We start from the raw sequence: 14,972 nt of genomic DNA on the forward strand, positions 1-14,972 counted from the left end.
TCTGTAGGTACAGGTACGCAACGACTTTTTCTCACAAGGGCCCTAATAACATGTCCTCCAGCATAGGTACCTACCGTAGGTAGGTGCAGGTGCCTACAGTGCATCAGGCATAGGAGCACAGTCAGGGGTGGAATGTTGTAGGTACATATGTACACAACCTAGGTACCTCCACCCCTGATATTCGGTACCTTAGGTAGGCACCTCAGGCAACCAGACATTCAGGTAACGCTTGGTACCCCCTTTTTGCAGAGTACGCCTACATCACCCGGGATAACCACGCCTGGGATAACCACGGCCAGTCTCCATTATCTTCTCGGATGGATACTGTTCTCACATCGCCATGCTCTAGTATCCATGGTAGAAAGTGCCTACGCATGCAATCGTTCCTCGCTATTTGACCGACAAGCTGCGTCCTTGTGGTATTATGCCATATATCATCCGTCATCCCTACTCTACAATTGATACATATACAAATAACCTCCCCCGCCCAACCCAGACATCCCTTGGTTGCGTTAGTTCGCTGTATTATCCGTTCTGGTTCCGGCGTATTCTCCTACCATATCGGTACTCTTAGATTGGTGCACCCCCATCCCCTCGTATTATGCTCATGCTCGCTGTATCCCGTTATAACATTCACATCATATCCCCCAACGACGGATTCGCTTTGTGTGGTAAGAACGAATGAGGCACCTTGGGTACCGACGGAGACATCTTTGCCCGGAAGAGCTCCCGCTGTCTCTCGGCGTCGCGGGATCTGCTACCGGTGAGTCGGCGCATGTGAGTCCTAGTCGTCTGCGCAATGGGCTTGATCATGTTCTCCAGGAAAAAAGAGTTCTCCAGTACCTCGTTCGGCTGTCGTTCATCGTCGCCATCGGAGAAGACGTCCTCGGTCAATTCGTCGTCAGAGGTGAGTTCGCTCAGTTGCGGCTGGCTCCAAGAGGCCGGAGCTGACGGGGAGGTAATGGAACGCGAGTGTAACCCTGGTCTGGCCGTTGGGTCGGGATTAAACGCCCCTGGGTTCATAGCATTTGTCTTGCCTTCTTTCGATGTTGGTAGACGGTCAATGAACCCGTTCTGAAACGAAGTGTTGCTCGAAGCCTGGTGGAGGATCGGCAGTACGTCGTCGTAAAGCCGGGCCCCGGATTCGTAGCTTTCGGGGGCGAATTCTGTCACGGTCCTAGACGAGCGGCCCTCGCTCGGCGATGTCTGCGACATGCCGTCGAAGAAATCATCCAGGCTATCGAGTTTTGTCACCAGGTCCGCCATTTGGCTTTCGGCTTGGGCCTCGTCTGACATCATGGTTTCCGTCCTATCCGGCATCTCGAAGTAACCATAGCGGTAGTCGTCCGTGTGGAACTCGACCTCTGGTGTTGGCGTTGGGTCGGTGGGGATTCCATCCTCCGGGTTCGCTTGGCACATGTAGAATGCAGCGTGGATATTCGCTCGTGTTATCTCGGTCTTCTTTGCTGGAACCGGAATTGACCATCCAGAATCTTCCGGGATACCAAATAGGCTCTGCGTCAGCTCGTAATCTTTCTTCTCTTTCGATGATGCGCTAGTCATGCTCATCCGGACGTAGTGTTTGTCCATCGGAGTCCCGGACATAGTCATGATATTGTCGAGAACCTCTAGGGCCTCCATGCAGAATTCGGTTTGTAAAAGCCGGAAGAGCGGGGAGATCAAGTCGGAGCCGTGCCCAGCGATTTCGGGTTTGCGCATTTCAATACTGGGGATCACAGCACTGAGAAGCCGCATCGTCATGATCTTCACTGAAGATATGTCATTGGTTAAGAACCCCAATAGCATGGTGAGCAATTTGAAGTCGAGCTGCGGTAGGTAGTATTCACGAAGTGCGGCAAGAAGCTCACGCATAAGGTCTTTGCCCGACAGGTACCGCAAATCAACAAAAGCACCGAGAGTATCGCATATCAACGGCAACCTTTGGGCCTCCGCGACTGAGAAAAGTATCTTCGCGGTTTTTAAGGTATCCCCGTCGATAGTGTCTTGCTCTAGTGCCTGTAGAAAACGTGGGAAGTTGGCGAGAATGGAAAAGAACAGTCGGTTATTATCGCCGGTAAGGCTACTGTTTGGCAGTCTGACAATCTTATTTAGGATGTCGAGCGTGGGCTGGAGGCAAACTGACGACCTAAGACCTTTGTAGAGTAGTGGTTGGACACCTTCGAACGTACCCTCCCACCTTGGGGGCTGGCCGTCCATGAGCACCTTGCGGATACTTGAAGAGTGAAAATCCAGCTTCTCCAGAAACTCGTCGAGCATCTCTATTGCTTCTAGAAACTCGATCTCATTGATCGAATCTAAGCACGCACACATCGTCCAGAATAACTGAGGGAAAGACAGCAATTTCTCGGGGTCGAGTTTCGAAATGAGAGTTTTCAAAGTAGTCAGGATTTCCATAGAGAAAGTTTGGATCTCGGTGTCTTCGTCCGCAATGGTGTTGGACAATCGTGCAAGCATGTCGCCTAGCATCAACTGATCGAGCGAAGTAAGTATACAGCGGAAGATCTGGAACGAACGGCATGCTAGGTGTCTGACTGGACAAGAAGTTGCCCAAGTCAGGGATAGGCGACTCCATTGTTCCTTGATGCCGGGGAAGGTCACCTCAAAAGTCTTGACAACCTCTGCGCTAAGGTACTCCATGCTCTGCGGGACCTTATTGTCGCGGCCGTCAACTCTCCCGTTGCTCTCTTCGTAGCTCCAGACTACTGTACGGTCGTGGCGTCGGATTGCATCGATCAAGTCTTCAATCGACTTTTTGGTCCCCGCTGGGGTAGCATCGTCCATTTTTGAAACAACCAACTCGTGGATGAGGTGCACCAGCATTTCACGAGCTTGTTCCTGGACAAGAGGCGTGTAGTGATCCCAGAGTACAGCAACGACTTGGAGCAGCACGGGCAGATTGTCAGCCGTCAGCTGCACCGGAGACACCATCAAGTCAACGAGTAGTATCAAGGATAATTGGCCGAGGGAGAAGCCAGCCTGCTTGGTGCCAACGGGTAATGCTTCTGATAAATCGGCGCAATAAGGCAGGCTGATGATGTCCGGGGGTGGTGGCACAATCTCCCTCTTCTCATTAGGGACCATGGCCTTCGGGTTGATCTGCATCAGCAGAAATTCGACCACCTTGATGCCGGGCGTGCTAGGAGTACTCGACAAAAACACCACAATTTGTTTGGCGTACTCCACAAAGTTTTGCTCCCTCCGCTCTAAACAGAGGGATATAATAAAGTCGAGGACAAGGCGGACATTCCCGGGGTGGGGACCAGTTGCGAGAGCTTGCCATAGGGCTTGGACTTCATTATGGAGTGCGGCGCTAGACTTGATGGTGACTTCGAGCAGGTTGGCGAGAAGCACGTAGGACTGTGCCGTAGGTCCCCCGTTTGGGTCGACCTTCAACTCGATTGTCTGGATCCAGGGTAGAATAACAGCGACTACGTTTCGTTGCGACGCCGGTGAGAGGTTTTTGAAATAATATGTTACTTCGGAAAAGACGTGGAACGCTAGCTCTGGGTGCTGCTTCGCGAGCCGTTTGGAAATCTCGAACTGGGCTAGCTTGTAGACAGCCTTGGTCTTATCCGCGATGCTGATCTCGAAGTCTCGAATCTTGGAACTTCGAGCAACCTGCTGCCTCTCCTCTAGGGCCCGGAGGACCTGAGCCGACTTGGAGCGGATGTCGCTCTGGTCATTCCCTAAGGTGAACAAGCACATTCCCAGTAGCTTCCAGAATGGCAAGATATGACCAACGTGCTCTAGCAGTACCTCGGTAATCACCGTGAAATAGCTTTCGAGCACCTTTGGCACCTCCGTTAAATAGCATCGTGCTATACAATGCTCTAGGAGATAAGGGTGATCCTGATTGTAAACAATCAGATTCTTGAGAGCCCTTCTGCCGATTACATTGACCCGGTCGCTCCCGGAACTGAAGATGGATTCGACCCAGGCCAGCATCCTCCTCATATCGAACTGAAGTGTAACACCACTTTCCGTAATTACGCTCACAGGGCCAGCGCACAAAGCTGCCATGGCGCTAAGGGCCGCTGTCTTCAGGTTCCTCTTCTCTATCTCCATAGCGGCAGTTATGGTGCCGCGTTCGCCTAGAGATTGCTGGTCGATTAGCGATTGTCGCATTGTGTCTTCTCTCTGACGAATTTGCATCTGATTCGGCGAGAAGCCACACCAATCCTCCATCAGGGTAAAGGAAGACTTCCGAGACTCGAATGTCATCCAACGAGACGGATCCTTTGTGCGATTGATACCCTCGAAGAGCCCTTCCACCAGACCGCAGTAATGCCGTCTCAGCTTCTGAAACTCCCAGTCCATTTGAACATCGCCGTCCATGAGGAAAAGCTTCAGGTCCCTCGTGTACGCGCAGAGATTGCTGAGGATCCAGTCATCTTGGTATACATCCGGCTCCTTAAGAAAATGGCAAGTTAATTTGTACACACACGTAAGCTCTGTCCGAAGCAAATCCATTTTCCGGTTTCTACGCGGACCGCTATTTGATCGTTGGTGAATCCGGGCACGAGCTTCGTCGTTGCAACGAGATACCTGCCCCTGCAGTTCCTCTAGCAGCGTTCGATAAATGTTGATGTTAATAGAGCCCATAGCGAGCACAACAGCCTCCCGAACGGAGGCCGAAGAGGCTAAAAGCAGTGGTATTAAGAATTTGAAGAGCGTCCGCGCCGACACAATTTTGTCAGCAGCAGATTTGGATACGTTTCGCGAGTGTTGGCTTCCTCTGGACGCGCCACTTATAGCGGCGCCCGAGTCGTTCAATGTTGTGCACGCGAAAGCAAGATATAACTTCCACTGCTCAACAAGCACATCGGGCTCTGTCGTCGGTGCCCTGCCCGTGTATTGAGCGCCGCCGGGGTTAGATCCGTAATAGAGCCCCCGAGTCGGCTCCGACAAAACTACAATGCCTTGATACATTTGTAAAATTCGGTTGCAAACCAAATCCCGTCCGATAGTAACGGTGAAGGGACATCGGTCATAGGCAATCCGTATGAAATTAGGGAAGATCTTGAACCACAGAGTTGTGTCGTACGAGACGTCGCTCGTACAAAGTTCAATCAGAGCCCCCCTGTTATTGCTGTTCTGCATACCCCTCTGGAGTCTACTTCGTTCCGCTACAGATAGATGCTCATCCTGGAAGTTCATTACTTGCACTGAGTCGTTCTCCAGGATGTCGATGAGGCGGACGGTATCCTTCTCCTGCGGGTTGTCCTTACCCAGGGCGGTGTCGAATTCGATGATCAACCGCAGGACGGTAATCGCGAAATGCCGCACCCTGCGAGACTGCGAGCACAAGAAGAACAAGCCGCGAGCCTCGACGTGCTCGACCTCCGCCCAAATGCTAGACAGATCTAACTTTATGCCCCGTTTTTCGGCACCATTGAGGTCTGTGGTATCGGATGTGGCGTCCCTAGTTTTCTTCCTAATCTCGTCTCTCCATATATGCAGCAGTTCGACGTAAAGCCTCAGAGTGCTCTCGATATGGCCGGGACCTAGCATGCCCCCATCTGACATTGTAGAGTAACGGTCATCAAAATTGAATATGAATTGGGCAAACCTGACCGTGACCTGATGTGCATACGACTGCCGAGCGATTGACTTAAGAGACTGGGCGGAGGATTCGGCGATGTTGGATTGGACATGCGCAGTGCCTGTGCAAAGGAGGTTGATGAGGGAGTTGAACGGGATGTCGGTAGAGAGGCACCGAGGCAGCGCTTGGACAGCAACATGGAGTAGTTCGTAGAAAGACTGCTTCTGATCAGCCGGGCTGGGGTGATCGTCACGTCTTGAAAAGTTGAATGTCTCGGCGATTGGTGTTTTGGGCCCCCCTCCCGGACTACTGAACTTTTCATCAAGTGCAGCCTGGCCACCGAAGGTGTTGTCGCAGATGATGGTGATTTTACCCAGTATCTCCGAAAATTTCTTGTAATACTCTTTAGCACCGTCACTCAATGCGCCTAGCTGCACGGGGCGTGACAAGGTCTCGTCGTGATCGAGCACCAGGGGGGTTGTGGACGTGATGCCGGAGGTGGAGGCAGACGCCGGAGAACTTGGAGGAGCGCGATCGGGGGAATACGCAGAAGGGTAGTGTTGCGGGAATGGGGGTCGCCCACTCTCACCCTTTTCGAGGTCTGACATGATGGCCAGGAACGCTCTGATCCCGATCACCATTCTATCAGGCTCTAGTTGCTCCACCTTGAGCTCCTTATTCAAGCTGAAGAGTTCGGCGTTGATTAAGGGGAATATGATGTTCTTGCAACAATACTCGGGATGTTTGAAGCCGATGATTCTTATAACCTGCACCAGGGGTCCGGTAGGAGCCGTATCCGCCACGGAGAAAGTACGCTTAGAGGCAGGCAATATAAGTTGCATCACTTCGTCCAGCTTTCGTGTGGCCCCGGCTAAGTTGTCCGTAGTTCGGTATAGATACGCCCAAACGAGCCTCGAGATGACCTGCAAACACAGAGGACGCATTGAGCGGTCTTTGAGCCTCGGTTGTAGCGTTCGAACCAACTGGAGCCATTGGTTGCTCAAATTCTCGGGGTGTGATACGCAGAGCATTGTTGCTGTTAAAGGAAATGCGGATAGCCAATGGCGCGGTTTAATGAACATCGATGCTAGACGGGGACTAATATTGCTAAGTACTTCCGCCCACTTCGGATGAGCGAAATGTCTGTTGGTAGCCTTCGCAGCAATAGGGATGAGAAGATTGTCCAGGATCTGGCAAAACGCGGACTTCACCTTCTGGCCGTGGGATCGAGAAAATAGCCTTCCTAGAGATACCAAAAAGTCGCACGCCTGGTCCCAACTTTCGTCGGTATCGATTTTAATATGTAGGTGCTTCATTCCGCCGAGTACTAGCTCGACTTGGCCCTCGGGGTCTCTGCTCTGGGATGTTGGGCTTCTAATAGTGAGATCCTGAAGCGTGCGGTCGAGGTCAACGATAAACCGATCTGTGACGCTGGCAAAGTTGATCTCGCCCATCACACCGAGCAATTGGGCGAATAGATTCCAGTTGGCCAGTTTAAGAGGTGAGAGATACAACTGCTCTATGTCGGCAATCTTGAGCTGGCCAAATATGATGGCCTCGAGTTTGTCCTCCATCTCGGGAGTGATGGAGCTGAGACTACTTTGGCTAATAACCTCCAGGAGTACACGGCAAAGTATGTAAATAGAGACGATAGAACGGCGTTCAGCATGAGCTGCCGCAATCTGCTTGTCCGCAAGAGCCTGAGGCACGCCGGGTAATGCCTCTGAGCCGCCCGTGACTACTTGGAGGGGCTCGGTATTTCGCCTCACGAGGGCCGTCGCAGGAAGGTTGGACTTCACTTGGTGTAACAGGCTCCGGGCCTCGTTAGCCGCTTCGCTCTTGTGCTTCCGCCAAAGCATGATGGAATCGATGAGCGGTCTCGGCTTTTGGCTTGCGATGTGCCCTAGGGCCACAATAAAACGGTCAAAGGCCGGGTCGGCCCCAGGGCCACATATCTGTTCGACCGGCGGCTCGGGGTCAAAAGGCACCGTAAGACACTCGCCCAGCTTGTCTTCGGCCATAGCAATGAACTTAGACAGGCGTGTCAGCATAAATTGAATAGGAATTGGGAGGGCTAGACATTGCTTACCGACGTGAACAGCACGTGCATAGCATACTCGCCTACTGTTTTCGGCTCATCTCTATGATGTCTCGAGGAATGCGAGTGGTGATGCGAATGGTCGCGCCGGGTCTTGCTGTGCATGCGCTCGATCTTCCTGTGGGATGTTGCACTGCCCGTGCCACTATCCTGAGTGGATTGCGACCTATCTATACTGTGAATAGATGCGTTGATTGTGGTTCCCGACAAAGCGGTTGGTGGTCGGGGAACCGTAGACGCCATAGAGGCTGTTGATAGTTCCGAATCTATCCGGCTCATTGTGGACATTTCTGGTTGTTCCGGCAGGAGTCCAGCGCCGGCAGCCGCAATTATCTGCGGGCTGAGAGGACTCGAGGATGAACTCGCAAGGCTTCCATTCCTCGAATGTTGAATGCCATGAACAATAGAGGTCTGTCGATGATGCCCGTATGCCGCCGAAGCCTTCGAGTCGACTAGACGCTCGAGTATGCCACTAGGGCCGGGGCGTGACGCTGCTAAACGAATGCTGGAGGGCGCGGACAAGGAGGTGGGCGACTGAGGCAATTCAGGGATGTCGGCGAGAGCGCCCGACTGGAGCTTTTCGAGGGAGGATTGGCGAGAGTGCGCAATAGCGCGAGAGGTGGAAGAGTCGGGGGCTATAGGTCTGACGGTGTTTTCCCACCCGCCAGTATCGACATCATCGTCACCATCGCTGTCGTGGGTATTGGGTCTCGGAGCTGGTCGTTGAGAGAACTTGGGTGGATCGCGGAAATGGTCTGGCAGCGTCTGGGACGAAGCTACATGGTGCGACAGCATTATCAGCAAAGGCGAAGATGCGCAGGGGGGAGTCTTGAGGTGTTCCACCCCCTCTCTTGTGAAACAGAAACTCAAAGTGGGAACACGTTTGAACAATAAGCGGAAGGCGTTTGTGCGTCAAGAACCAAGCGTCAAGCATCCGGTCGTGGTGTCGTCGCGTGTAGCTGCTAGCTGGGCGGCGCACACATACAATAAGAGAATAAACAGCAGCATTCCACCAGCCAACCAGCCAGCCAACGTAGTGTACGGAGAGAGGGTATGTGAGTACGTAAGACAGGTAGGCGTGTAGTACGCGTACGTGCCGATACCAGTTGTGCAGGAGGAGGGTAAGTAGGAGGAGGATAAGTAGGAGGGTAAGTAGGAGAGGTAGGTAAGTAGTGGAGGTAGGTAGAAGTATAGATGCATGTCTGTAGGTGCGTCTGTATGCATCGAATCCTCGACACGATATGACCTGAACTGCTGGAAGGGGAATGCAGAGCCACTCACCCATTGTTGAGCTGCGAGGCCCATGACATTTAGTGTCGATAGATACAGGACCTAAGGTGGGCTTCGCGGACCCTGGGAATGGTATGGCCTAGCGAATTCGAGGGGTTCGGCCACCGATGATGGTGACGATGATGAACGAGAAAGGCTTTCCGGGTTAAGATGGTATTTCGAGGACAACGATGTCTCCTCTGTCTTTTCTTTTTCCTATTCCCTTTCCCCGTCCCTTGGCTGCCCTTTTTTTCTCTCCCTCCGTCTCTCTCCTGCGCCTGCTTCTCCTTCTCTAAGTCTCTCTCACCCAGGCCGTCTATTGCTTACGTGGTATGGGCCTCGGTCCTGATCGCCTGAGGGTGTGTGTGTGTATGCATGCATGCCTGTATGGAAAGTATCCCAAGCCACAAAGCAACTGCGTATGAGTACACAGATGGGCATCGGTGTGGCGGTTGATGCGGTTTCGACTTGGAAAATGCCTAATGGTCGTCCACTACCCGTACCTTTTCTTGGGCAGAGGGCTACGGAGCTGGTGGGATCTAAAAGCCTTCCCTCTTCTGTCTTAGGTTGACTGTCGCTATCGTCGATTAGGCGCCCTCACTAGGTACCTGACCTAAGGCAATGCTTGTGACGGTGGCCCGCCACCAACAAGGGAGCAAATTTGATTTTTATTTTTCATTACCCAGGTACCAGGTGCTTAGCTTAGGATGTAAACCTTATACAGTGTACCCAGATGATAAGAGGTTTTTTATTTTAAAAAATTATAACTTTAAGTATTATATAAATAGAAATAATAATAATAATAATAAAATTAGGTACTTATTATACGTAAATGAATAAGGTTAAAAAGGTAGTAAAATAGATATTAATATATATAAAGTAGCTGTTAGCGCTGACAGGCGCTCATTCGGCCAAGAGAGACGAGAGATTTTTCAGTTACTCGAAATTTAAAGTGAGAGCTCTCTCTATAAGTACGTGTATAAAACCATTAGAGCTAATAAAAACGCCACATGGAGGTTAGGCGCCAGGTCTAGCATGAGGTTCAGGCCAGCAAGACGACAACACAAAATTGAAACCCGGAGAACACCAGGTCAGTATCAATAGAGAAGGGCGCAGGCCTATCTATCTATACGTATCGTCAAGCAGATCACAGGGAACCCCACCAAACTTTGGGACCCTAGATAAGATGCGGTGCACGCGCTCGCAGTAGGTACTTCGCTAACGGGCAGGTAGGTACCTAACATACCCTACTCATAGGCAGCAAACCTTTCTACTCAGGGAAGTATGATTTCCTATGCGTACTTTTTATATTGAAAAACATCATAGTTCAAGCCAGATCTACCCCCTCCCTCTCCCTCTCCCTCTTTCACCACCCTGTTTAGAAACAATTTGCCGGTCTCCGCAAGCCTCAATTCGCCACCTTGTGCGAATCATTTCCCGACACTCCTATCCAGAGCTGGTGCTTAACCTCGGGTGGTCCGCTAGGTGGCCGGGTCCGCTGATAGATTATTTCTGACGGTATGGAGATCGCCCAACCGCTGATTTGTCGGAGCTGAGTATTGGCGTGTAATGGCCGTTCTCTAGTATTTGGAGAGGTCGATATTACACGGTATGTTTTGTCCCAGTACGAAGCGGCACCACAAGGGGTGGAATAGTCGAGGTTCTTCTAATCGATAGCGCCAAAACAGAAGGAAACACCGATCCCACCCCAAAAATTTGTAAGGCTGACAAAGGGTCCGTGAAAGATATCAACCTGTTGATGCACCACGCAGAGTCAGGATCTACGTAGAGTTGAGCAGACCCGGAGTCAGAGTATACTCAGTAGGTGCACATAAATTACGTGCATCATGCAAGCTCGTGTATGTGCATACATACGTGCCAGCATGAGGTTTACGGAAATAAACCCAAGGATGCATTAATGCAAGTGGGCGGAATACCGGTGGAATTCCGCAGAATGTCGGGAAAGTTCTCTGCCGTGCGTTGCGAATTGCCGAACTCAGGAATGCTCGGTCACATGGTAACTAGTAGGTATCTATGAGTAGGGAGCTAAGTGTTTGTGGAACAGTGGGTAGACAAGTGGTGCCCCAAACAAGACTACAGAAATATAGCTCGAGAGGATTTCGGTCCTAGGTTCTCTCTCGATGTTGCCTACGATGCATTTGTTGAGAACGTGATATTAGTAGATGACCTTTGAGGATATTTACTGATATATATAGGTACCTAGGTACCTAGGTATACTTTCAAATACGTTAGGTACCTCTGAGGTATCAGCATACATTAGGAGGTACCTAGAAGGTAGGTAATATAGTAAGCGGGATTCATCAAAGTACATTGATAAGGTTGTGCTCGGGTAAGGCAAGACCCGGGGAATAAGCTCAACTTCCCCAGAGGTACCTGCCTAGGTACCTGCCTCCAGGTTAGATTAGAAGGCAGCTACCTGCATAATACTCTCTCCTTGAGAGGTACCTGATGTATATAAGCTCGGGTACATCAACATTTGACAAGCGCACGTAGCAGGTACCTATCTTTAAACACTCCGTACCCCTCAGGTATATAAATAAATAGGTACCTATATAAATAAATACACCAAAATGCTTCCTGTACTGGACTTCCTCAAGACTCTGCCTTCGGGGTTCTTCCAGCCCACCTTAGTGCCAACTCTTACCGGCCACGCCAGCACATAATTTCCAAGCCGGTCTGCTTATTCTTCTCCATCTTTCTCCCTTTTTATCGCGATCGTATGATTGATTCCATCGTGCGAGTCCTGCGTTTCTAGTATTTATTATCAGAGCCGCAGCCGTCTTGCGATCCTTACGTCGTACCCGACCCAAGGAATTCCCCGTACCTGTAAAAGCGAGCGCTATCCGCGCTGCCCGCTCATCCCTTTCGTCATCCGATAACGCACGCAGACACGTTGCAGCGTCTTCCTTACAGTGGAAGCATCGCAAAGGAGAGGAAAGAAACGGAAGAGAAATGAAATTTGTGGTTCTGCTTACATGATCCAATAAGTCCGCGGGAGCCGAACGATTTGCGCGTCACAAAACTTGTTAGCTGTCCTCTTCGTTTCCCAACTTCCTGACTTTGTTCTTGTTCTTGTTTTTTGCTCGGCGTATTTTTCTGAGGCTTCGCTTGCTCATTGAGCCAGAATTTGGGTTCTCACCTCCTCGTCAGCGGGCAGTTCTCAAGATGGCTCAACTCGATACCCTAGACATCATTGTCCTCGGCGTCATTCTTGTAGGCACAGCCGCCTACTTCACCAAGGGCAAGTACTGGGGCGTCACCAAAGACCCCTATGCGAACGCATTCGCCAGCGCAAATGGGCAGAAGGCGGGGAAGACGAGGAACCTCATCGAGAAGATGGAGGAGAGCGGCAAGAACTGTATCATCTTCTACGGCTCCCAGACCGGTACCGCCGAGGACTATGCCTCCAGGCTAGCTAAGGAGGGGAAGAGCCGATTCGGACTGGAGACCATGGTAGCTGATCTTGAAGATTACGACTACGAGAATCTCGATGCGGTCCCATCCGACAAGATCGTCATGTTCGTCCTAGCCACGTACGGCGAGGGAGAACCTACCGATAACGCCGTCGACTTCTACGAATTCATAACTGGTGACGATGTATCCTTCTCTCAGGACTCCGATCCGGCCCTTGCGAACCTCAACTACGTCGCTTTCGGTCTCGGGAACAACACGTACGAGCATTACAACTCTATGGTTCGTAATGTCGATAAAGCCCTGCAAAAGCTTGGTGCAAACAGGATCGGCGAGGCTGGAGAAGGCGACGACGGCGCCGGCACTATGGAGGAAGACTTCCTGGCCTGGAAGGACCCCATGTGGGCCGCCCTGGCAGAGAAGATGGGGCTCGAAGAACGCGAAGCCGTCTACGAACCAATCTTTAGCATCACAGAGCGCGAGGGTCTTACAAAAGATTCACCCGAGGTGTATTTGGGCGAGCCTAACAAGATGCACCTGGAAGGAGCTACCAAGGGTCCCTTCAATGCCCATAACCCGTACATCGCGCCGATTGTCGAGTCCAAGGAATTATTCGCCGTTAAAGACAGGAACTGCCTCCACATAGAGGTCGACGTCAGCGGATCTAATTTGACGTACCAAACTGGGGATCACATTGCGATCTGGCCGACAAACTCGGGCCATGAGGTGGATCAGTTCCTCAACATCCTCGCACTTGAGGACAAGAGAGATACGGTCATCAGCGTCAAAGCTCTTGAGCCGACAGCCAAAGTCCCGTTCCCCACCCCCACGACTTATGATGCCATCGTTCGATACCACCTTGAGATCTGTGCTCCCGTATCCCGTCAGTTCCTCGGCACGTTGGCCGCATTTGCTCCGGACGAGGCTACCAAGGCTGAAATGGCTAAACTCGGCAGCGACAAGGATTACTTTCAGGACAAGGTTAGCAAGTATCACTACAACATCGCGAGGACGCTAAGCGTCGTCAGCGGCGGACGGAAGTGGACGAACATTCCGTTCTCGGCACTTATCGAGGGTATCACCAAACTTCAACCTCGGTACTACTCCATTTCATCCTCCTCGCTTGTTCAGCCTAAGAAGATATCCGTGACCGCCGTCGTCGAAAACCAGCGGATTCCTGGTCGTGATGATGCCTTCAGGGGCGTCACTACCAACTACCTGCTTGCCCTCAAGCAGAAGCAAAACGGTGATCCCAACCCTGAGCCTTTCGGACTTACCTACGAGATCCACGGCCCAAGGAATAAGTACGATGGTATTCATGTACCCGTACACGTTCGCCACTCGAATTTCAAGTTGCCCTCTGACCCGTCGAAGCCTATTATTCTCATTGGGCCCGGCACCGGTGTCGCGCCTTTCCGCGGCTTCGTCCAGGAACGTGCGAAACAAGCCGAGGCTGGGGAGAATGTCGGCCGTACGCTGCTCTTCTTTGGCTGCCGGAAACAGAACGAGGATTTCATGTATGAATCACAATGGGAGGTACGTATAATTCCAACAGCCATTAGCTCGAACCGCGACTCATATTTTTTCTAGGAATACAAGAAGGTTCTCGGTGACAAGTTCGAGCTCATTACGGCGTTCTCCCGAGAAGGGCCGAAAAAGGTGTACGTGCAACACAGACTCAAGGAGAGAGCTCAAGAAGTGAACGAATTGCTCGAGAAGAAGGCGTACATTTACGTGTGCGGCGACGCGGCAAATATGGCCCGAGAAGTCAACACGGTATTGGCCCAGATCATTGCAGAGCAACGTGGAATTCCCGAGGCGAAGGGAGAGGAGATCGTGAAGAACATGAGAGCCGCAAACCAATATCAAGTACGTCATACCTCCCCCGCCATAATGCACCCCCTCCCATCCCACTAGATGTGCTCGCTTGCCCATCCGACATCTCTGCATATCTATTTGATATCACCGCGGTTCGAACGAAGCTAACACTTACTGCAGGAGGACGTCTGGTCGTGAAGACCTGTCAGGAATTTAATGCATATCAAGGTGAGCGTTGCAAGCAAATTTGCGTAGAAGAACTCTGCTACATAGCCTGGGAGTCACGGGGGTGTGGACTATGATATAGCAGGGCATCTACGATGACTAGGTGCTGGATCAGGTGCCAATGTGCGTTCTAATATCCCTAGAGCTCCGTGTTTATCCGTACATACATAGATTATATAATGGCTCTACCCTTCAAGTTGTCTCCGGTTGTTCGAAGTTGAGAATCACTTGCTTTCCACGCGCAAATATTGGCGACTTCGGCCCCCCGAGTTCTGGGAAACTCGTGAGCTAGTCCGCAGGGGCCAGGCAGAGGTTGTGATAAACTGGGCCTTACCTACAGGGACTGGTGCTGGAGGTAGGGTACATGGCACCCAACCTTCCAGAGGGAAGATGCTAGTGCGTAACTGGCAGCGAGATAAAATCAGGAAATTAGGCAGAAAATCGTCTACAGCTCAGTGATTGATTCGTCCGGGCAGTTTCAAGATGACGTGGAATTATTACGGCATCATGGAAGAAGAAGTACCTACCTACCTAGGTAGATACCTCCCATTTTACAACATTAGGAGG

At 51.4% G+C, this 14,972-nt stretch overlaps 2 protein-coding genes across 2 annotated transcripts; one reads left to right on the forward strand and one right to left on the reverse strand.

Annotated features, from left to right (window-relative positions):
- Nucleotides 1-539: 539 nt before the first annotated feature.
- On the reverse strand, nt 540-8,882 carry GGS23DRAFT_31885 (cell morphogenesis N-terminal-domain-containing protein). The gene is made up of 2 exons (XM_051512870.1): nt 7,653-8,882; nt 540-7,593 (listed from the first exon to the last, which is right to left on the reverse strand). The coding sequence occupies exons 1-2, from the start codon at nt 8,454-8,456 to the stop codon at nt 634-636; spliced, it is 7,764 nt and encodes a 2,587-aa protein (XP_051377173.1). The 5' UTR covers nt 8,457-8,882; the 3' UTR covers nt 540-633.
- A 2,592-nt stretch (nt 8,883-11,474) lies between these two features.
- On the forward strand, nt 11,475-14,859 carry GGS23DRAFT_545674 (NADPH-cytochrome P450 reductase). The gene is made up of 4 exons (XM_051514993.1): nt 11,475-11,976; nt 12,102-13,898; nt 13,953-14,231; nt 14,361-14,859. Exons 2-4 carry the CDS (start codon nt 12,117-12,119, stop codon nt 14,376-14,378), a joined length of 2,079 nt encoding a protein of 692 aa, XP_051377174.1. The 5' UTR covers nt 11,475-11,976; nt 12,102-12,116; the 3' UTR covers nt 14,379-14,859.
- Nucleotides 14,860-14,972: the final 113 nt, after the last annotated feature.

The sequence above is a fragment of the Durotheca rogersii genome (assembly GCF_024521655.1).
Source record: "Durotheca rogersii strain YMJ 92031201 chromosome Unknown GGS23scaffold_1, whole genome shotgun sequence".
In the NCBI taxonomy this organism is placed as follows: Eukaryota; Fungi; Ascomycota; class Sordariomycetes; order Xylariales; family Xylariaceae; genus Durotheca; species Durotheca rogersii.